We start from the raw sequence: 23,830 nt of genomic DNA on the forward strand, positions 1-23,830 counted from the left end.
GGCCAGAACACCCTTTGGTTCCAGTGGTGCCATCGATGTCCACGCCTCTGCCTTCATGACTACCGAGGCCTTCGGGGTCTCGGCACAAGAGTTCCTTGGGGGCTCCACCACTGGTATCCCTGTGCACACAGAGTGAGGAGGATGCTCCCTATGATCCTTGGGAGGATGAGGCATCCCCATCCTCTATGGAAGACTCAGGATTTGCCCTCTGAACCCTCCCCTCTGGAGGAGAGGCGTAAGTCTCCACCAGAAGACTTAACCTTTGCCGGGTTCATGAGGGCCATGACGGAATCGGTGCCTTTTCAGCTCTTAACTGAGCAGGACTTCAGGCATAAGATGCTAGAAGTCCTCCGATTTGTGGACGCCCCGAAGGAGATGGTCGCATTACCGGTACACGACATTTTCAAAGAACTGTTCATCCGGTTGTGGGAGCATCCCCGTTTCCATCCCTCCAGTAAACCGAAAAACTGATGCGGTCTACTTGGCGCAACCCACCACAGGATTTGAACACAGACAGCTTCCTCACTAGTCGGTATTTATTTATTTATATTCCGCTTTTCACACTTTTTTCAGTGCTTCAAAGTGGATTACATTCAGCTACTGTAGTGGTGAAATCCACTTTAAAGAAGGCGAAGAGGTCATTGACCCAATTTCGGCTCCTCTAGGTTGTGATCATGGGGACCTGGATGCTTTAGGAAGGAAAGTCTTCCAGGGGTCCATGCTAGCGGCTTGGATTGCATGTTACCAGCTGTATTTGAGCCAATATTCCAGGAACCTCTGGAAACAAGTTCAATATCTGGTGGAGTACCTTCCCCAACAATTTTGGGAGGACTTCCTGAAAGTGATCCAACAAAGATTGGAATGTGACAAGCATGAGGTCGGATCGGCTTATGATGACTTTGAAATGGTGGCGAAGATGGCAGCGGCAGGCATAAGAACTTGGACGCATGACCTGACTTCGGGCTTCAGACCTCCGGCCTGTAGGAGGGAAAATCTCTTCAGAGACCAGATCAAGGTTGCCGTAGCACAGCTTAAGGATTACCATGAGACCTTCCAACATCTGTCTGCCTCAGTCCTTCAACTCTCAGTCCACTGGCAAAAGGCCATCACGGCAAAGCTGGAGGCACCCCTTTTACTACCCAAGGAAGTATTATCCTCCAGCTGGTAGGGTGAGGCCTCAATGTGCACCAGCTAGACCATGAATGAGGTAACCGTGCACCCCTCTGCCACCTCCAGCCCCACAGCAGAGCCCCGCTATGGGGGTTTTGACTGGCTGCAAGGGAGCTTGAACCAGCAATCTATACCTGCGATGAACAACCCTCCAGCGCAGGGTTAGCTTTACAGACCGTTGGCTCTCAGTCACCTTGGACCAATGGGTCCTATCCATTGTTCATCGGAGGTACAGGTTAAACTTCCAAAGTGATCCCCCTCCTTCCCCCCCCAAGAATCCCCTCCATGCCGCTCTTGGAGATTTTCACGAACCAGCAGATATTTCAAGTAGAGCTCTCTGCCCTCTTAATGGCCCAAGCAGTCGAACTTGTCCCACCAGATCAGCGAAACAGCGGGTTTTACTCTAGGTATTTCCTGATTCCAAGAAAACAGGGGGCCTTCATCCTATCTTGGATCTGAGGGCTTTGAACAGGTTTCCCGTAAGAGAAAAATTCCAAATGGTTTCATTGGGACTGGCTTTGCTCCCTCGACCTAAAAGATGCCTATGCTCATTTTGTGATCTCTCACAATCATCTGAAGTACCTCCGTTTCCTGGTGGGAAAGGAGAACTTTCAATATCGGGTGTTACCTTTCAGCCTGGCATCCACGCCATGCATCTCCACTAAGTGCCTGGCAGTAGGTGGGAGGTATTCAGGATACAATGAGTGCAGGTCTTCCCCTACCTGGACGATTGGCTTACCAAGATCGACACCAGGCAGGGTGTATTACCGTCTCTCCAATCTACCATCCGGATTCTGGAGACCTTGGAGTTTCTCATCAACTATCTGAAATCCCAGCTGGTTTTATCTCGACACTTGGACTTCATTGGGGCGAGGTTCGACATTGCCCAGGGCAAGACATTTTAGCTCCGGGACCGAGCATTGGCCCTGGTGTCCCTGGTGCGGGCGATCTCTCGGAGCCGCCGAGCCTCTGCAAACAAGTTCCTGCGTCTCTTGGGGCACATGGCAGCAACAGTTCATTTTATGCCCTTTGCTCAGCTCCACATGCTCAGAACGCAGTGGACTTTGTGCTCCCAGTGGCGTCAGGCCACCCAGGACCTTCAGACATGCGTCATAGTTACCGCACCACTTCAAGAATCCCTTTCATGATGGGAGACACTATCCAACCTAGAGGTGGGCATTCCTTTCCAGGTTTCTCCTCCTCAGGTCACTGTCACTACGGATGCTTCCCACCTGGGTTGGGGAGCCCATGATGGGATCTCTGTACCCAGGGTCGATGGTCCACACAGGAGCAGTGTTTTCAGATCAATTTCCTGAAGCTCTGGGCGATTCAGTACACTCTGGGGGCATTCCAGGAATCCTTGGCCAACAAGGTAGTGCTGGTTCAACCGACAACCAAGTGGCAATGTGGTATCTGAACAAACAGGAAGGCACGGGCTTGTTCCTCCTCTGCCAGGAGGCGGTCCTGAGCTCTCTCATAGGGCATCTTCCTTCGAGCCATATACCTGCCAGGGACCAAAAATGTGACAGTGGATGCTCTGAGTCGTTCTGCCCTCACGAAAGGTCCCTGAAACAGGAGGTTGCGGATCGGATCTTCCTCCTTTGGGAAACCCCAAACATAGATCTGTTCGCTTCCCCGTGCAACAAGAAAGTAGACCAATTCTGCTCCCTGTTCAGGATGGCTGGCAGGCCAGGAAGCCATCGCTCACTTATATGCGTGCTCCCTGATTCTGCGGAAAGATTAAATGATTTCTTTGCTTCGGTGTTTACTGAAGAGGATGTTGGGGAGGTACCCGTAATGGAGAAGGTTTTCATGGGTAATGATTCAGATGGACTGAATCAAATCACGGTGAACCTAGAAGATGTGGTAGGCCTGATTGACAAACTGAAGAGTAGTAAATCACCTGGACTGGATGGTATACACCCCAGAGTTCTGAAGGAACTAAAAAATGAAATTTCGGACCTATTAGTAAAAATTTGTAACTTATCATTAAAATCATCCATTGTACCTGAAGACTGGAGGATAGCAAATGTAACCCCAATATTTAAAAAGGGCTCCAGGGGCGATCCGGGAAACTACAGACCGGTTAGCCTGACTTCAGTGCCAGGAAAAATAGTGGAAAGTGTTCTAAACATCAAAATCACAGAACATATAGAAAGACATGGTTTAATGGAACAAAGTCAGCATGGCTTTACCCAGGGCAAGTCTTGCCTCACAAATCTGCTTCACTTTTTTGAAGGAGTTAATAAACATGTGGATAAAGGTGAACCGGTAGATATAGTATACTTGGATTTTCAGAAGGCGTTTGACAAAGTTCCTCATGAGAGGCTTCTAGGAAAAGTAAAAAGTCATGGGATAGGTGGCGATGTCCTTTCGTGGATTGCAAACTGGCTAAAAGACAGGAAACAGAGAGTAGGATTAAATGGGCAATTTTCTCAGTGGAAGGGAGTGGACAGTGGAGTGCCTCAGGGATCTGTATTGAGACCCTTACTGTTCAATATATTTATAAATGATCTGGAAAGAAATACGACGAGTGAGATAATCAAATTTGCAGATGACACAAAATTGTTCAGAGTAGTTAAATCACAAGCAGATTGTGATAAATTGCAGGAAGACCTTGTGAGACTGGAAAATTGGGCATCCAAATGGCAGATGAAATTTAATGTGGATAAGTGCAAGGTGATGCATATAGGGAAAAATAACCCATGCTATAATTACACAATGTTGGGTTCCATATTAGGTGCTACAACCCAAGAAAGAGATCTAGGTGTCATAGTGGATAACACATTGAAATCGTCGGTGCAGTGTGCTGCGGCAGTCAAAAAAGCAAACAGAATGTTGGGAATTATTAGAAAAGGAATGATGAATAAAACGGAAAATGTCATAATGCCTCTGTATCGCTCCATCGTGAGACCGCACCTTGAATACTGTGTACAATTCTGGTCGCCGCATCTCAAAAAAGATATAATTGCGATGGAGAAGGTACAGAGAAGGGCTACCAAAATGATAAGGGGAATGGAACAACTCCCCTATGAGGAAAGACTAAAGAGGTTAGGACTTTTCAGCTTGGAGAAGAGACGACTGAGGGGGGATATGATAGAGGTGTTTAAAATCATGAGAGGTCTAGAACGGGTAGATGTGAATCGGTTATTTACTATTTCGGATAGTAGAAAGACTAGGGGGCACTCCATGAAGTTAGCATGGGGCACATTTAAAACTAATTGGAGAAAGTTCTTTTTTACTCAACGCACAATTAAACTCTGGAATTTGTTGCCAGAGGATGTGGTTCGTGCAGTTTGTATAGCTGTGTTTAAAAAAGGATTGGATAAGTTCTTGGAGGAGAAGTCCATTACCTGCTATTAAGTTCACTTAGAGAATAGCCACTGCCATTAGCAATGGTTACATGGAATAGACTTAGTTTTCGGGTACTTGCCAGGTTCTTATGGCCTGGATTGGCCACTGTTGGAAACAGGATGCTGGGCTTGATGGGACCCTTGGTCTGACCCAGTATGGCATTTTCTTATGTTCTTATGTTCTTGAAGTTCCAGCAGGACCAGGTAACCATGATCCTAATTGCATCGTATTGGCCACAGCAGATCTGGTTCCTCCTTCTACAAGATCTGTCCTCCCGGGCCCCGATGTCTCTGGGGATTTCTCTGGACCTGATCACGCAGGATCAAGGCAGGCTGCACCATTCCAACCTCCGGTCTTTGGCTCTCATGGCTTGGATGTTGACCAGGTGACCCTGCAGAACTTGGGCCTCTCGGAAAAAGTGTCTCAATTCTGGGAGAATCCAGAAAGCCTTCCACTAGAAATTTTACAATCTCAAGTGAAAGAGGTTCTCAGGCTGGTGTGAGGAACATGGTTTGGACCCGTTCTCCTGCTCCGCTTCAAAACTTCTGGACTACCTATTACACCTCTCCGAGGCTGGCTTGAAGACCACATCCATGAGGGTCCACCTCAGTGGTATTGGAGCATATAATCAGGGAGTGAAAGGCTTGCCCATCTCCATGCTGCCTCTCGTGAGGCATTTCATGCAGGGACTGCTTCAGCTCAAGCCGCTGATCCATCCTCTGGCGGTCTCAAGGGACCTCAACGTGGTTTTAGCCCCATGAGGGCCCCATTTGAGCCCCTGCAATTTTGTGACCTGAAATGCCTGTCCTGGAAGGTCCTTTTTCTGGTTGCAGTCACCTCAGCGCGCAGGGTTAGCAAGCTTCAGGTTTTGGTGTCATACCCACCTTATACAAAATTCTGCGTATGCATCCTAAGTTCCTACCGAAGGTAGTGACAGAGTTCCATCTCAATCAGTCTGTCTATCCTGCCCACTTTCTTTCCAAAGCCACATTCCCACAAGGGAGAGTGGTTGTAAAAGGGCCCTGGCCTTTTACCTGGACCATACAGTGGCCCACAGGCAGTCCACACAGTGTCCAAGCAGATCTTGTCCAGCTGGCTAGCAGATTGTATATCTTTCTGCTACACACAAGCCGGACTACAGCTTGAGGGTCATGCCACAGCTCATTCTCTGCGGGCCATGGTGGCTTCGGTAGCCCACTCGTATGCGGTGCCCATGGATGAGATCTGCAGGGCTGCAACTTGGAGTTCCCTCCACACCTTTGCCTCTCATTACTGTCTGGACAAAGATGACTGATGTGACAGTAGTTTCGGTCAGTCGGTCCTCTGTAACCTTTTTCAGTAGTGAAAACCAACTCTTCCTACCTCGGGCTCTTTATTTGAGTTCAGGCTGTCTCCCTCTGTGCTCATTGGCACCTGGTTGGATGCCTGTCGGTCTTACTTGTTGTTCGGGAGCAGCCTGTAACTTTGTGTTCACCCATGTGTGAGGACTACCATCCTGCTTGTCCTAGGAGAAAGCAGAGTTGCTTACCTGTAACAGGTATTCTTCTAGGACAGCAGGATGTTAGTCCACCCATCTCCCCAAGGAGTTGATTTCTCTTTGGGTTTATTTTATTTTTCGCAAATTCTATATTATAAGACTGAAGAGGGACCCAGCATACACGTGTGGATAGTGGCTTGCTGGGCGTGCTCAGAGTGTCTGTCAAAGTTTCCCATGCCGGGCTCCATCTGGTGACGTCACCCATGTGTGAGGACAAACATCCTGCTGTCTTAGGAGAACACCTGTTACAGGTAAGCAATTCTGCTTTATTCTCACAGTGTGTATGAGGGATTCTAATGACTGTCAAGTGGTGTGCCAGCTGTAATGCTGGCTGTTAATCATTTGCAGACATACTGTCAAGGAATTGGAATGACAATAGGGTGCACTTTTAACCCATATTTTTTCTAGTACTGTCTTTAATATACAACTTATCTCTTGTTAACATTAATTCTAAACAGATAGGTCATATTAAAATTAATTTGTTTATGGGGCAGGAATTAATATAATATCTTTTGTTCCTTTTAGGAGACTCTCAGAAGGAAGATGACAATTCCCAATCCAGTCCCTATTCTGGCATGTCTACTCTAAGCATGTCTATCCCAATGGGGTCTGATGTTGGTAATGATACACCATTACCCTCTGAGCTGTCCTCTCCATTACTTTTAAGGTCCTCCCAGGAGAGACCAATCAGTCAGTGTAACATCACTTATTGCCACACTAAACAGCAGGTGGAGCTTGAACCTCACTTTCCTATTGAAAGTATTGCAGAGATAGCAATTACCGAAGAATCAACTGATCATAATCAAATGCTACCTGAGTTGTCTATCTCCAACTCCAGCAATGAAAAACCCCAAATTGTTTCAAAACGTGTACAAATGCTAATTGATAAATTTGAGTCTAGAAGTCCTATCTTGAGCCAAGACCATCCAGCCTCAAGTTCTTTAGTGGAATCTGCAGTGGAAATGGAAGGCAATAAAACACAGTCTTCATGTTTAAGTGTATCATTCAACCAACAAAACAAAGACCTGGAAAATGATTCATTCGTTGGGTCTAGGACCCTGAAAGAAATCCGCAAACTGTTAGAAGAAGCAGAAGATATTACTTTTGGAAATTCACACCCTGCTTTTCCTTTTGGTTCCATGAAAGAATACAATGAATGTTTTTTGCTCTCCAGAAATTTGAATGACTTTTGTGACTCCACTTCATCCAGGGATAGTACAGAAAACCTGTTTCCTTTGCTTCATCGAAGTTTATCTTGGAGTCCTTCAAGCAACCTATCAAAAGACAACTCTCAGATGAAAACTCTTTCTTCCCTAATGGACAGTTTGAAATGGGAGACCACTGATGGCATTGAGCGACTCACAATTGGAGAAGGCTTTTTGCAGGAGCCTATAGGAAAAAAAACCCTACCACTAGCAAAAGAAACTGTTGAACAATCGAAGTTAGCAAAACCTTTAAGTCGATCAGAACCAGAGGGATGCAGCAGTGCCATAGCGGATACAAAAGCACCTAATTCTACTCATCCTGAAGAAGATGGCACCACTGAGGAATCTTCTGTTGAAAAGGGTTTTGATTTGCAGAGCAGCCTCACCACAGAGATCTTGAGTGGTATTTCCAATTCTCTTGAAGGCCTGGAACATGCTGTGGCTCAGATGAACATAATGGGTAATGTAAAAGGGGATAGTATTCGAGAGAGTGATGACAGCAGCAGTGCTGATTCACTGGCAGCCCGTGTTACAAGTCTTCTCAAAGGTGAAGATCCTCTGACACGTGCCACGCAGATGATACAGAATGCTGAAGAAGAAGAGAAACGAGCACGTGGTAAGGAAACAGGTCTTCTTTTAGACCATGACTGAAGCTTTATTTTATAGTATTGCAACATTGCTAGAATATTGCTCTAACTAGGATTATCATATATGTCAAATTGATAGATTTTCTATAAGAATATGACATACCCAATTTATAGATTCATAGTATTTTTCCTGATCTATAGCACTACCCTGTGAATACCAGATTGAAGTTTGTCAAAGTTAGGACATTGCCACAGAAAGAAGGCTCTGGTTGTTTACATCTATGGCACTGTCACAGAAATACAGCAGTAGAATATCTCAATCCTGCCACTGAATTACCACACTATAGTTTGATGAAATTCCAGTGTTGCCTGATTGAAGTATGTCAAATCTATGACCTTACTGAGCAGCACACAACAGATTGCTATTAAAAAAAAAAAAAAAAAAAAAGTTATAATTTTTGACCTTGACAAAGGTGAGATGTTATAATAAATACTGGGGTCAATATTGAGCCACTGGTTGAATGGCAAAATAGCTAGATAAACTTATCTGGCTAACTTGGTTGGGATATTCAGTGGTGTTGGTGCACCTCCAAATATACCTGTCTATATCAAAGTTAGCCAGATAAGTTTATCTGACTAACTTAGATGATGCTCAAAATTGGACTTGTCAAGCTAATTTAGCCAGATAATTTAACGCCCTTGGAATGGCTTTGGCTTATCCGGATACGTTTTATCTGTTAAGTCCTTAGCTAACTGTACACAGATAAGTCGGAGGTGTTGAGAGTGGCAGGAAATTAAAAAAAAAACAAACAACTAGCTAAGTCCACAGCTAGCTAGCCAAAGCCCTTTGAATATGAACCTCACTGTTTTTTAATAAGGATTTGCTGTGTGCTTAGTTTGCCATATTTCATTATAAATTACTTTTTATTGCTGTTCCATTATTTTTTGCTTTTATGTGAAGTACCAAAATGCCTTAGTGCAGTTGGATTAAATTTTTAGTATAGTTACTTGCTTTTTTGTGTACAATTTTCTGTAAGATCTGTTCACATTTCCACAAACATCTTACAGTAATGTTCCAAATCCGTAGAATTGCTGTAGGAATCTACATGGTAGTGTGCCTCATCTTTTGCCTGTCCATCTGAATATTCTTCTAGAGAATGGCAAATGTATAACAGTATATGTGTATCCCAAAATGATTATAATCTCACCTTATTTTGTGTTCTTGTGAACTGTCCACACAAATTTTAAATAATTCATAAATAATTTAAAGAGAGACGAGGTAAGTTTCATATATATAGATGCATGCCTCCACGGCCTTGCTTCTTATTTTTCAATGTAATCATTAACTTACCTCCCTCCCACTCTCTTTATTTTGTACTGTTTTTTTGAAATAATTTTATTCAATATTTTATATAATTCATTTTCTTTAAAAATTGTGTAATCTCCACCATGTTTGTTAGGTCTACCCGGTTTTTTGTAAAAGAGGCTTTTCTTTAAAGGCTTGTCTTAGGTGCACAACCTTATGACCTAACTAGTGGGGAGAAATATCTTTTAAATCTCCAATCTGGAGAATTTCATATGAACGCCAACTTTGTATTCTATAAATGCCACTATAAATGCCACTATGAAATTGATGACAGTCTTTGTCATCAATTTCATAGTGGCATTTATAGACTTATGGATATTTCAAAAAAATAGTACAAAATAAAGATATTTTGATTTATTTGAGGGACTCTGATTTTTGTTTTTCTTTTCTTTGGTTTCATTTTAGTTTTACACTTTTTAGGTTTTTATTTTTGTGTGGGATTATGCTTTTTCTAATGTATGATTGATGATTTGTATTCTTTTATTTTGTTTGAATAATTGTTACTTGCTTAAAAATTTGTCAAATTAAGGGTCTCATTTACTAAGCATGTTTCCCATAGACACAGAATGGGAAGAAAAGCCATAGTAAATTGGGCCCTTCAAATGTAATAAATACTTTAAAATTCTTTCCTCCCCACTGTATTACTACTTACATTAAAAAAATGACAAAAAATATATAGCAGGGCTTCCAAAACTTTTAGCCAGTGTGACCTCCATTTTAGCACTTGAAAATTCACATGATCCCAGAGGATGACCAAAAATTAGCAGGAGTGCGGTTTCCCTCCAAAATTCCTGTCACTCTCGCTGCACTCCATCTCTCTCAACCTTCACCCTCTTTAGTTGATTCTCTCTCTCAACCTCTGCTCCCCCTTTCTCAATCTCTGCCCCTCTAACTGATCCCCTCTCTTTTACCCGTTCAGCCCTGTTTGCATCCTCCCTGCTTATCCTTTCTCCTCCCTGATCCCTTCGCATAACCCCCAACTGATCCTTTGTCATTCCCTTCCTCTCATGCCCATCTTCCATTTCCCCCTCACTTTCATTTCTCTGCCCTTCTCTGTCACCTCCCAGCCTCATCTCCAACTTTTTTCTCAGTCAGTCTTCTTTTATTCCCCCTCTCTCACCCTCCACAGCTGATCCCTCTCCAGCAGATCCAACCCTCAAACCCTCTCCTGCATGTGATCCCTCCTTTCAGACGGCCCTTTCTCTAAACATCGCCCTGGGCTAACACCTGTGGAAACATTTTCTTTTGGGCCACAAACCAAAGGCAAATGTCAACTGGTAAGAAGGGAGGGCAGGCTGATGATGCACAACATTTTTCTCTTGGGTAGGTTCAATGGTCAGTAAGGAGAAAGGAGTCATGGCAATCCTCACCAGCCCATGAATACTCCGCCCTCCCTTCCTCTCATGGCTGGCCCTAAACCAGAGGGTGATCTGCAAGCGGCAGCAGCATTAGTATTGAAAGTCAACACGGGGACCTGTTAGTCAGTGCCAGCTCACAGGCCCTGCAGCAGCCCCAATCCTTCCTCATGCAGGGCTTCCTGTCACCAAAGAAACTCGTGTGAGGGTGGGGCCACTGCAGGGCCCGTGATGGCTCACAGACCCCCCCACGCTGCTGCTGGAGCCTGAGGAGCACTGACTGACTGCCATTTGAGGCACTTGTGACTCCAGCTAAAGGTTTTGTGACACCCCCCCCCCCCCCAGTTGGGATCTCAACCCACAATTTGGGAAGCCCTGATCTATATATATATGGTGTATGCAGAAAATAGACCTAACAAGTATAGCAATGCTGTTGGCCAGTACTCATTAATTTTCAAAATCACAAATAAATCACACACAGAAAATAAAATGATTTAGTATTTTGCAAAGTCATATTCCAATACCAAAGTGATATAAAATGTGTTTGGTGGTTTAAGGTTTTTATTCCCATCAGTCTGTTCTCTGTTGTCATCTAGTTTGGCTTCTGGCTTTATTTCCTAATTCTCTTTTCCATTTTTTTCTTTTCTTCTATGCTGGGTCTTTCTTTCTTCATCCATCTCTCCTCCATCTCTTTCTCTCAGATGATATTCTTTAATCTCATTTCATTCCATATTTCTTCTTCCGCTATCTCCGTTTCTTCTTTACCAACACTTTACCTTTCTCTCTTTCTCTCTCCCTTCCTCCCATCTCACGCTGTTCATCTTTCTAGTTCTTACATCCGCTGCTCTGCTTCTTTCCACATTGACCCTTCTGAACCCTCCTTATCCTCTTTGCTGGCTCTCAGCCTTCTCTCTCCTCATCTCTTATTCTCACAGACTCTTCCTCCTCCCCATACCCTCTAGCTCCCTCTGTCTGGTTCTCTCCCAGTTCCCAGCCCTGCATCTCGCTTTCTGTGTCACACACACACACACTCCAGCATTTCATTCCTTGTCTGTCTTTCCCCATCTCCCTGCTCTTGTTCTCTCTCCTTACTTGTCAGCTCCTGTTTGTTCTCCCCAACTCCCAGTTCCCACCTCCCTTCTTTGCTCTTACTACACCATCTCTCCAGTCGCTTTCTCTCTCATCCATGGCAACTGGAGAGCAGAACTAAAGCAGCCACTACATGTATAGGAGAAGCAAGAATCAGGAGAGGCAGCAGGCACCAAGGGTGCAGTGAAAGGGGCTGTATGTCTGCGTCCTGCAACCGATTCTCATACTCCTACCCCTTAGGTTTCAGTTCTACTAGGAAGTTCGGGCAATGTGAAGAGAGGAGGAGGCAGCAGCAGTTGTGGATGCAGGAGCTTTCACTGACCCTTGCAGTGCCTGCTGCCTCTCCTGGTCCACTCATGCTAATGGTTGTAGAACCGCTGGCTCCCCAGCTGCCAGAAGGCTGGGAGGCGCTAAGGGTGATCCGGGAGGAGGGAGGGCGTGAAGATCGAGGCTGGTAATTCATCACTGAGATGAGGTCGGCTCTTGTGGCAGTGGCAAGTGACTGTTTCCAACAGTTTGTGCTCCCCTGTTCTGTGTACAATAACAGTCTGTGTACCCTCCAGGCTTCCAGGTACTCCAGGGGTACATATATTGCTCGTTCAGAACCACCGCTCTACAATTCTCTTTTCCTTTCTCCTCCCAAATTCCCTCTCTGGCTCTCTCTCCCACTTTCCACAAAGCCCTCACCACGGCTTCTCGTCACCCAGCGGCATCTGCAGCGTAGTAATAGGAAAGGCCATGCATGTTCCCAGTCCCATGCCTTTCTCACCTTCTCTCTGCACACTTCCTCTGTAACCAGATTGAATCCGTGGAGGGGAGAAGGCGAGGCAGTGCGAGAGTTATGAATGTGCATGACACTTCCTGATTCCCAGACTGCAGATGTCAGTGCTAGATGGAAGGAAACCATGGTCAGGGCTCCGCCAGCTGCACCCCCATCAATCAGTTTCCGGTAAACCCAAGAACCCCGGGACTGCCTTCAGGAGGTGGGAGCACACAGCCACAGCAGTCTCATAGGAGAAACGAGAAAATTGGGCAGTCTGAAGCTGGTGGTACACATTCACTGCTGACGCTACTGGGTCTTATACTAGTGAGTCTGGTATTTCTAGAATCTACATTGTAAGTGTAGTACTGTGTCCTTCTGCTTCAAAGGCTTATTTGAAAAGCAGTTTAAACATTTCACAGTGTTCAATATGAGCAAGTATCACAGCACATACTAGCAACCAGCAGGATTTTTTTTTTTTTTTAAATGGTAATGAACAATAAAACTCTCGTTATTTTTAGATAGTATGGATCAGCTGTTGGTTATGTGACATAGAGATTGAGGCATCAGCAGAAGGAAAGCGATGTCAGCATCAGAAATCATCATAGTTACTATTTTCATAGGTTATTAATTACTACGGAAATGTTTCCAATTTGAGAGGTTTTCCTTAACCTTCCTTTGAAGTAGCACGTAATGAGAATTGTCCACAAACTGTTCGGTGTTTTTGACTTCATTCTCTCTTTACAGTCTGGGTGAAACTGAAGCTGGTCAGCCAGCCCCCAGGCTCTGGTGTTGACCTCAGTGAAGAAGACAGAAAAAAAATAGAAGAAATCAAAGCAGAACTGCTACAGAGTGCAAAGAAGGCCGGCTCAGCTAAGGTATGGCAGACGAGGCCTAAGGTTGAGGAAAGAGGTGAATTTATGCTGTGTGGTGCTTCCTCGTTAAATCTTGCTGATTCCTGGGCCAGCTCAGTGATGGAGCTGCTCACTGCCCTACAGATGATATGGCTTCATTTGCTAAGCAAAACGTCTGCATCTTGGGGTAGCAGGGAGTTGAGGATGCTGTGGAGGCAGCAATTATAGTTCCCCGGGGAGTGGGTCCCAAAAATGACATACTGATCACACCTAGTGGCCATACTCAGTGTGCAGGTGCTAGCTTCTGGGGTGGAACCAAGGGCCATGGCCCTTGACCAGGATGGCCACTGTGATGACTCTGTTAAATGGAAGGGGGGGGGGGGCAAAGGGTTAAAATGGGGGTAGCTGCGAATGTAGACCCAGTAGAAGCTGGTTTCAGTTTAGAGCTGGAAGCGCTAAGTAGCAGGAGGATACTGCTAGTCCCTCTCCCCAAAAAGAATGATAGCTTCTTGTGCTTCAGGAAATCTGATTTCTCTGTTTCTGGAAACTCCTTCCTGGATGACAGACCTCATCCTCTTCCTAACTCTTATTACAACCTTTCCCAGGTTATTCCATCCTACGATCATTTTCCCACCTTCTAATAGCTACCTTACCCTAGTGCCATATACCTTTGTGTTTGCTACCTGCAAGTCATCTGGTACCAGCTGTTCTCAGACAAGCAGGTACAATGAATCACATTGATGCTTCACATATCAAGTTAGAGGATTTGTGTAAAGCATCCTAGAAGAACTTTCAAGAATGCATGGGGGTTTCCAGCCCACCACAGGATGATCAGGTGCTCTTCAGTTACATATTTGTTTGTTAGAGGAAAAAGTCCCACTAGAACATTGTTGCTGCCATTTTAAGCCTTGACAGGTTTTTTGGATTTTTTTTTTGCCTCTTCAGCACTCCAAAATTATTTTCAAAGTCTTTTTTGGAGGGGGTTCCCCTTTTAGTTTCACTAGTTAGGCATTTCAGCAATTTTCTACATTTTCTTTGTTTATTGGTGTTGCTGCATCTGCTTGATGTGTGATTGGCATTCCAATTACACTGAACTGCATTTAGATGCTTATGGCTCAGTCACATTTTTTTTCCTCGATACATCTTTTTTCTTACAATTTCAGTTTTCAGCTTTGCTTGGATTATTTTTTTGAATCATGACAGAAAAACAAGTCAATGGTTTCAGTGTCCAAAGTGCTCCCAGAAGATGGCCTTCATGGATCATCATGAGAATGTTAAGTGCTTGGGTGAAAGCCATGGTTTCTCAGTGTGTAGCTTCTGCACAAAGATGTTTTTGTGAATGGCTCAGGCCTGGTAGGAGAGACTCCAAGCCTATGAATGTACATGACACATCCTGATTCCCAGACTGCAGATGTCCGTGCTAGATGAAAGGAAACCATGGTCAGGGCTGTGAGTAAGTCCAGCTCAGAGCCCTCAGAAAAAGCCCTGAGAAACACCTCATGGTCACACTCGTCAGGCCATTGCAAAGCAGTTCTCAGCCCGTTTGACTCTTCAATGCAAGGATGTGTTCCTGAGCAGAAATAATTGCAAACTCCCTTCTTTGAGTCACCATCACAGGGCTCTGCAGGTCTTGGCTTGTGAGTCGAAACAGGCAAGCATCAAACCTCAGATAGAGGCATTGGTGTGTCAGCAGTCCACTTTGGTGCAGGGCTCCTTGGGCTTGCATGTGGATGTACATTGCTTAGGCCTTAACTGTGTTAAGCGATTAATAATTTTTAATAAAGATAAATGTAAGTATCCTACAATTTAAAGCAGCTACATCTGGAGGACTACCAACCTTCTGAATTGTGACTGATCAACCCTGGTTGTACAAGGGCCATCTTCAGTTCTGAGGAATATTTTCACATGACCTTTATGGATGTCCAGTCCCCTATGAAGCCTGCCCATGAACTAGTCATTAGATGCTTTCTTTTTGGAGGACTTTGCCTCAAGGGCTATGGGTGACTGCTTATGTTGGTGGTTGTATCAGAAAATTTGTAGTTTCTACGTACCTAAAAAAACCTCTTTGGCATCTTTTCTCGCCATCTGACAAAACCACCTGCCCAGATCCCCCTCCCACCACCTCTATACACACATACACACACATATACATGCCCCGACACAACAAGTCCTTTTCAGCTCTCCCCAATCTCCGCTACTGCCAAGATAAAACAAGAAGTTAGCCTTGACCCTACTCCATTCCCCCAACCCCAAAAAATAAGACTGCTTGAACTGTTATACCCACATCTTCACAGCACAACCCCAAGTCCGCCCAATTCCCAACACCAGTCCCTAGCCTTCTCCACTCCATCCAGCACATTAGAAAGACTGCCTAGCCTTCCAGTGTGGTTTTAAAAACATACATACATTATCTTTGGATAATTCTTAAGTTGATCCAATAAAAGCTTTTACAGTTTGTAGAAAATCTAGTTTACTCCAGGAGTAAGACTGTAATTAGAACACTGAGGGCCATATTTAATAAGCTTTTTCCTCATAATCAAAGAATGGGAAAAAAAATTCTTAGTTAATCAGGCCCTGAGTTCCATGTTCCAGCCACTAAGCTAAAAATAAAATACTTTCTCCTTTCAGTTTTTTTTCAAATTGTACTGGTCTCAGTCTCATCTCTGCTCTCCTCTGCTCTTTCTCCCTCTGTCTTCTCCTAACGCCTTTTCCAGACTTTCCTCCCCATTTTCTTCTTCTTTTTTTAATTTCTGACTTCATTACTTATGCACCTCTCTCTGGCATCCACCTTTCTCTTTCATCTCATTCTTCTGTTTCTCTCTTTGTCTCTCTGTTTCTCCTTTCACCACTTGTTCACTTCTCCTATCAATTCCATCTCTTACCTTTCTTCCTACCTCTGTTGGTCCTTCATCTTTTGATCATCTCTCTCACACTTAAAAGTTTACTCTTTCCTAGTATTTTACTTCTTTGTTTAACCAGCGGAGGATGCACACCCTCAGCTCACCTCAGCTCACAACAGATAAGTATGAGAGAAAAAACAGATAAGTATGAGAGAAAAAATGTGTGAAGCTTGCTGGGCAGACTGGATGGGCCGTTTGGTCTTCTTCTGCCGTCATTTCTATGTTTCTATGTTTCTTATTTCCGCCGCATTGCACTGGCACCCTAATGGTCCACGCTGCCTATGTAGAGGGAGTGCCCCGATGCCTGCTCCCCCTCCCCCTCCATCCATGCACAGAAAGAGTGGCTGCCCCATAGCTAATTGCTTACTCTGCCTAGTGGCAAATCCATCTCTGTGTCTGGCACTTCCATTGCCTCATCTCTGTTTGGCTCTTCCACTCATCAGTCTCCTTTCCTCCTTAATCTCCTCTCTGGTTCTCTCCCCTCTTTGGCTCATGCTTCCCCCACCAACCTCTTCCCCTCACTAATCCAAGCAATATTATCGTTCTCTCACTCTCTCTCCCTTTAAGTATGCATTTCTGGCACCCTTCCTTTGATCTTCCCTCTCCTAAAGTTTGCCAGCACAAGCAAAAGAGCACTGACCCTTCATGGCCATATCATCAATGCCAAGGTCAGGTTTTTGACTGGCTTCAGAGGAAATAGCCACTCTTCCAATCAAAATAGCGGAAAATGTCCCCGTATGGGAGAGGCCTAGGTTTTTGCTACTCATTTGTCCTTGTAACCTCAAACAGTTGGGTTCTTGAGATTGTCAAGGATAGTTGGTGATTGCTTTTTTTTGGAAATCTATTTGACTTATCTTCCCAAAACAGCATTCTCTTAACACCTGTTCTGAACGGGGATTGATCCCTTTGCTAACAGCTGTCAGTGAAGGGGACCAATCATTGGTCTTTTCACCTGAGTGAAGTGAACAAATGAACAGAAACATAGGATGTGATGTCAGATAAAGACTGTACGCCCTTCCAGTCTGCCCATCCACATCTCCTGTACTGGCATTTAATGTCTGCCCAGTGGGAGGAGGTAAGAGTCTCTTCTCCTTCCGCTGTGCTTCTGGGCACTTTTGTGGGTTTGGGGGTTGGGTATTTGCAACCACACATTTTTTTTAAGCTGGCGATTGGGAGATTGGTAGATTGGTACTTCTTGGCCTGTGCTGTCATTTTTGGAATGTCTTTTGTGGGAGGGGTGGTTCTAAGTCTATGCTACCTGTTTTTTTATCCAGGGGAGGTAAGGAAAACCTGCTAGTTTATTTTTGTTTAGGACAGCAGGTTTTCCAATTAGAGTTAGCCAATAAAGTTTAACCATGCTGCTAGAATGCCCCATTACTATTATTTTGTATGGCTAAATTTTGTGCCGGTAATGAGTTATCCAGACAAAATTTTGCCAGAGAGAAGTGGGGAATATTCACATCTCTTTTTTTTTTTTTTTTTGTCTGGATAACTGAAAAACTTACCAGACAAAGCTTTTGAATATCCACCTCTTAGGGTCCAAATGTCCCTGTTGTTTTGTGTGAAGATTTTTTTTTTGTTATGTTTTATAATGGTCATGCCTCCTAATTTGTAAAATCAACTCCCTTAAGGTCATATTTCAGATATCAAACAATTTTGTTTGGTAGGGTTTTGCCTTTCAATTTTATGCGGTGGCTTTTTTATGCTGCTTTGGGTTTTCAGTTTAGTGAGAGCTTGCTCCAGCTAGGGCTGTTTCACCACGTGGCTTCATTCGCAGCTTTGCCCCTGAGTTTTCCCCTCACTTTTTTCCTCCTATCTAACCCAGCCATTACAGCAGCAAACTTCCGGTGGTTGGGCACAGACTGATGATGCCCTTTGAAACCATTACGAGTGTACCATTCAGCTAGCCCAAAGGAGGTGCCTCATATTGAGCTGACAGATGTACAGCAGCCCCTTCTTATTGTAAATGAACCCATACAAATAAGACCCACTACATTTGTAAATAAATATGATTTACTGGATACTTGTTCCATTCTTGGCAATGGTTTGCTCTCAGTATGTTCTAGCTACTATAATGAATCCCAGCTTTGTAGTCAACTGCTGTAAATTAGATTTTAGTTTCTCACTAATGATCTGACAAGGAGCTTGTATAGTTGAAAGCATTAACAGTTGAGCTTGGCCAGCTGTCAATAGATTGTGCTAAGGCAAAAAGCATGTCCAGACTTGCCTGGTCTTCACAGTTGCTTTGCATGGAGGGAGAGATCCAGGTTCTGCGCTACCATGTAATGTTGCTGAAGTGCTTAAACTGATGAGCCCTGTGCTTCTCCCCAAGGTTCATGTATTAGAGAAAGGGTATCATGCGAAACTGAAAACCCCTCATATGAACTTGTGCTGTGATGATGTGACTGTAATTTCCTTATTCTGTAGTAGTGATGCACTGCTAAGAATGGTAGTTTTCATTCGTAATAAATTGATGGGCTCTTCTGCTAGAACTCTGTGACTATCTTCAAGCTGCCATTAAGAAATGTGAATTGTACTGAACAAACACAAGAGATCAGCATTACTTCTTACATTCCTCACAACATTGTTTCTTGTCTCATCTCTTTGTTCTTATCCCTATTTCCTTTCATTTTTATATATGTACATATTTTGAAACACATTTTATTTTTGCTATATTTATAGTCTCCTTGAGGTGACCTTTCAACCAAAATTGCACCTTCTTTGTGTGTGTTTGTTTTTTCCAAGTAATTTACTCAAGTTTCTTTCGGCTTCCAGTTCAGTGGGAACCTGCCCCAACTATAGCTGCAACACCGTGCACCTTCATTCTTAGCTACCCAGGAGGAGTTCTCCTGTTTTACATCACTATTCTCATTTCCCCAGCCCAGTCATTGCAGGGACTGGCCTTGGCTGGGTGGCCATACACCAGGGCTCCTTCCAGAACCCTGTTTTCATGGCCCCTTAGTTCAGCCTTTGCTGCATCCTAGTCTGGACTAATCCAGGAAACAGAAGACTTGAGCTAGGAATCAACCCCAAATTCCTCCGCATGACAGTGTGCAGCATGGACACTGAGCCACGGGTCGGCCCTTTCCCTCATTTTTATTTCCTCTTCCATGCAACAGCCAGCCTCTGGCTAAGGAGCACTGCCCGGTGGAAGGCCACTGTTGAGCCAGCCTGTAGGTGTCATTGAACAATGAGTGGGATTTTTTCCATCCTGGGGGCTGTACATATTGCTTCCAAAGTATGCCTCACCACCTTTACTGAATTCATATGTGTAAAGGAGAGCAGTTTGCCATTTAATTGATTTATGTAACAAGATCTAATGTCTCATTCATTTTTCAAATATGAAGAACAAGTCAGTGTATAGACTTTAGTTTTTCTTTGTTTTTACTTGAATTTCAACAAATAAAAACAGATTCTAAACGCTGAGTCCTCATCAAAACATACAGAAACATAAAATCTGATGGGAGACAAAGACTGCAAAGCCCATCTAGTCTGCCTTATATCCTCTCCTGTTGCAATATTGCAGACCAGGGTTTTTTAACTTCTTTTTTTTTTTAAGTGTACCCCTCCTGTCTGAAACTTTCAGCTCATGTATCCTTTTAATAATGTGCAGGAGGAGAGGGGTCCCCCCCTACCATTCTTCCGCCCCTCACCATCCCCCTCCCCTACCCCAAACACTGCAGTGGCACACTATACTGCTGTATCAGTCACACGGCCTTAAGGCCAGCCCTGCATATTCCAATAACTACCAAAAATAAAAAAGTTTCTCTACATTTGTTGTCCAAGGATTTAGCAATCTTTTCTTCTGTCTTATGAATCCTTTTCCTGGGTTTTTTTCTCCTTTCCCTCCCACCTCTCTTGCTAACAGTTTTTCTCTTCTCACTTCTCATTTTGCTTTTATCTATCTTTAGCTTTCTGCTGTCCAACAACTCTTCACTACTCTCCATCTTTCATCATGTCTCACGCCTTTCCATCTCCCCTCTTGGTCATTAACCTTGGTCTACTTCTTTTTTACCTCTTCTATTCCTCCTTCATTCTCAACTTCTTGCGTGCCTTTCCCACTTAAATCCCTCTCTAGTTCTCAATGGTATCAAAGCGCTTTATCTTCTATCTCCCATCTCCATCAACAGCCCTCCATCTTCCCCTTTCTGTCTTCTCAGTCTCTGTTATTCATCTTGATCCCCCACTGCTTCTCCTACCTCCTCACTTGTGCTTCTTCTGTCAGCCTCATTCAATCTTCCTCAGTGCCACTCATAACCTCACTCATCCTTCCCCAGTTCTCCTTCTTCCAACCTCACTCATCTTCCTGCAATGCTTCCCTCCCAGTCTCATTTATTCTTCACCAGTCATTCCCTCTCACCCATCCTCACTAATTCTTCTTCATTTATCCCTTCGGTCTTCTGCTCATCCTCTCCCAATGCCTCTCTTGTCCTCCCCCCGACTTGCTTATCCTTCTCCAGTGCCTCTATCTCAGCCTTACTCAATCTTCCCCACTGCACTCACTAATGGTGGTCCTGGGTTCCTTCTCCTTTCCCAACCTGGTACTACCACCATGGGTGTTCCTTCTTGCAGTAGGAGTCAGTCCTAGCCCCACTGTGGAAGCATCAGCGACTGCAGCAGTGATTGATCATAAATAGTGCAGGCAGAAACTAAGCCAGTGCCTTGGTTCTGCTCTCAGACCCTGTTCCCTGGCTTCCATAGGGGAACTGTGGCCTGGAAGCGATGTGGCGGAGTGCACACGCTGGCTCAGTTCTTGCCCATGTTTCTTCATGATCAATCGCTAATGCTGCTGCTACTACACTGGAGCCCAGGACAGGCTCCTGCAATAAGAAAATCCTGTAGCGACATTGGCAGTTTGGGGAAGGAACAGAGAGAATGAATTGCTGGGAAGCTGTCCCTTGTGTACCCCTACAACATTTTCCAATACTACTAGGGGTATGTCTACCCCTGAAGGCAAACCCTTGTTATAGGTTCTATTTGATCTACGTCTTCACTTTCTTATAACTAAGGAACCTCTGTGTTTACCCCACATTTTCTTGAATTCTTTTACCTTACCTGTCTCCACCATCTCCACTAGGAGGCTATTCCATGCATCATCTACCATTTCTATGAAAAAATAATTTTCCATTGATAAGTAGGCTGAATTAGCCATGACAAGAGGGTGACATCATTCAGCAGCACTGAATGAACCAATCTTTCCTAGATAGTAGAGCTTTAAGCTGTACTGCATGGGAGTTCTCACTTGGACGTTGCTTTGTGAGCCTACTCAGTCAATTTTTGTCGGAGCCTTGAATGGATAGTTACTCTGTCTCTCCATATATTTTTTCTTTATTGCCCCTATTATATATTTTTACCTCATTATTTGGTGCCTCTCTGTTTCTGCAGCACCCTATTTCACTGCTATTTAAGGAGAAAAAAAAAAGGAAGAAATAAAAAGGGAAGGTTGCTTGCTCCAGCCAACATGTCTGGCAAAAAAGAAGGGCATCATGAGCAGCTTTAATAGCTGCCTATGCAGTAAGATTATGGCCTTCATGGACAGGCATGAGCTGTGTTACGTATGCTTGAGTCGGGATCAAGATCAAACAAACTGCTATACCTGTGCATGGATGTCTCCTCATTCTCAACGGTTCAGGGTTCATCATATCATGGTACTGCTTAAGTCCTTCTGAGGCTGCGGTCATTCCTCAGTCTGTAGTGCTGCCTCATCTGCTGCCTTGGGCAAGGAATTGAGCTGAAGCTCTTCCATCGATGCATTGGGCTGAAGCCATGGGGGTCCAGTAGTGAGAACCTGTCTGTGACAAGGAAGAAAAAGTGCATCAATCCATGGAGTTCTTGGCCCCGAAGAAACACAGAATGCATTGGGATGCACTGGTGCTGTCGACACGGTCCACACTGACTTCTCCAGTGCATTGATCTTCAGTTCCAGCAAGGTGCGACACATCAGCACATGATGCATCAACCCAGTCAAGATGATCCTCGATACACGATGCACTCCAGTGCAGGATCCTCCAAAGCCAGTGAAAGCTCGTTTAGTAGCACAGAGCACGTCACCTTCATTGCACAATGCACCAGGCGAAGCGACACAAATGGCACGCCGATGTTGTTGTATTCAGTTTCATTGAAGCATACAGAGTTGCAGCAGATTTGTTAAGCAACGCTATCTTTTGTGACATCCAGGTGCAGTTCACCGGTGCATTCCTGGAAGTTCTTTACCCAGTCGTCCCAGCATTCGACACACAGGGAATCTACATAGATTGCCCAGACCGGGTGCTGAGGGAGATGTCCTGACTGTACCCCATAATGTGCATTGGCCATATGGGGGTATATTTTACATAACATAAGAAATGCCATACTGGGTCAGACCAAGTGTCCATTAAGCCCAGTATCCTCTTTCCAACAATGGCCAATCCAAGTCATGTGTACCTGGCAAGTACTCAAACATTAGATAGATCACAAGCTACTATTGTTTATTAATTACCGTAATAGCAGTTTATGGATTTAACCTTTAGAAACTTATCCAAACCTTTTTTAAACTCAGTAACACCAACTGCTGAAACCACATCCCCTGGCAATGAATTCCAGAGCTTAATTGTGCATTGAGCAAAAAGAATTTTCTTCTATTTGTTTTAAATGAGCTACCTGCTAACTTCATGGAGTGCCCCCTGGTCCTTCTATTATCTAAGAGAGTAACTAACCGATTTACATTAATTTGTTCAAGTCCTTTAATGATTTTGTAGACTTTTATCATATCACCCCTCAGCCATCTTGTCTCCAAACTGAACAGCCCTAACTTCTTTAGCCTTTCCTCATAGGGCAGCTGTTCCATGCCCCATATCATTTTGGTCACCCTTCTCTGCACCTTCTCCAGTGCAGCTATATCCTTTTTGAGATGCGGTGCACAGAACTGCACACAGTATTCAAGGTGTGGTCTCACCATGGAGCAATACAGAGGCATTATGATATCTTCCGTTTTATTTTCCATTCCCTTACTAATAATTCCTAACATTGTTTGCTTTTTTGATCGCCATAGCACACTGGGCCGACTGTTTCAATGTATTTTCCACTATGACACCTAGATCTCTTTCCTGGGTGGTAACACCTAAGATAGAACCTAACATTGTGTAACTACAGCAAGGGTTATTTTTCCCTATATGCATCACTTGCACTTGTCCACGTTAAACTTCATCTGCCATTTGGAAGCCCAATCTTCCAGTCTCACAAGGTCCTCCTGCAATGCATCACAATTCGCTTGTGATTTAACTACTCTGCATAATTTTGTGTAGTCCACAAATTTGATCTCCTCACTAGTCGTACCCCTTTCCAGATCATTTATAAATATATTAAAAACCATCGGTCCAAGTACAGATCCCTGATGCACTCAACTGTTTATCTTTTTCCACTGTGAAACCAGACCATTTAATCCTACTCTCTGTTTCCTGTCTTATAACCAATTTGTAATCCACGAAAGGACATCGCCTCCTATCCCATGACTTTTTGGTTTTCTTAGAAAGGCTGTCATGAGGGACTTTGTCAAACGCCTTCTGAAAATTCATCTCATTGAAGTTCCTCTTGAGGACATATGCAGAGCTGCTATGTTGTTATCAGTACATACCTTTGTGTCCCACTACTGTCTAGACATCCTGTCAAACTAGG

General features: G+C 44.2%; 1 protein-coding gene across 3 annotated transcripts in view; it reads left to right on the top strand.

Annotated features, from left to right (window-relative positions):
* Nucleotides 1-23,830, top strand: part of ALMS1 (ALMS1 centrosome and basal body associated protein) — a 266,815-nt gene that overhangs the window by 131,190 nt on the left and 111,795 nt on the right. For all 3 annotated transcript variants that reach the window (XM_029594680.1, XM_029594673.1, XM_029594689.1), the window contains exons 7-8: nucleotides 6,587-7,882; nucleotides 13,171-13,301. In XM_029594680.1, the coding sequence (XP_029450540.1) occupies nucleotides 6,587-7,882; nucleotides 13,171-13,301 (1,427 nt within the window). The remainder of the gene's footprint in view (nucleotides 1-6,586; nucleotides 7,883-13,170; nucleotides 13,302-23,830) is intronic.

The sequence above is a fragment of the Rhinatrema bivittatum genome, chromosome 1 (genome assembly GCF_901001135.1).
Source record: "Rhinatrema bivittatum chromosome 1, aRhiBiv1.1, whole genome shotgun sequence".
Classification (NCBI taxonomy): Eukaryota; Metazoa; Chordata; class Amphibia; order Gymnophiona; family Rhinatrematidae; genus Rhinatrema; species Rhinatrema bivittatum.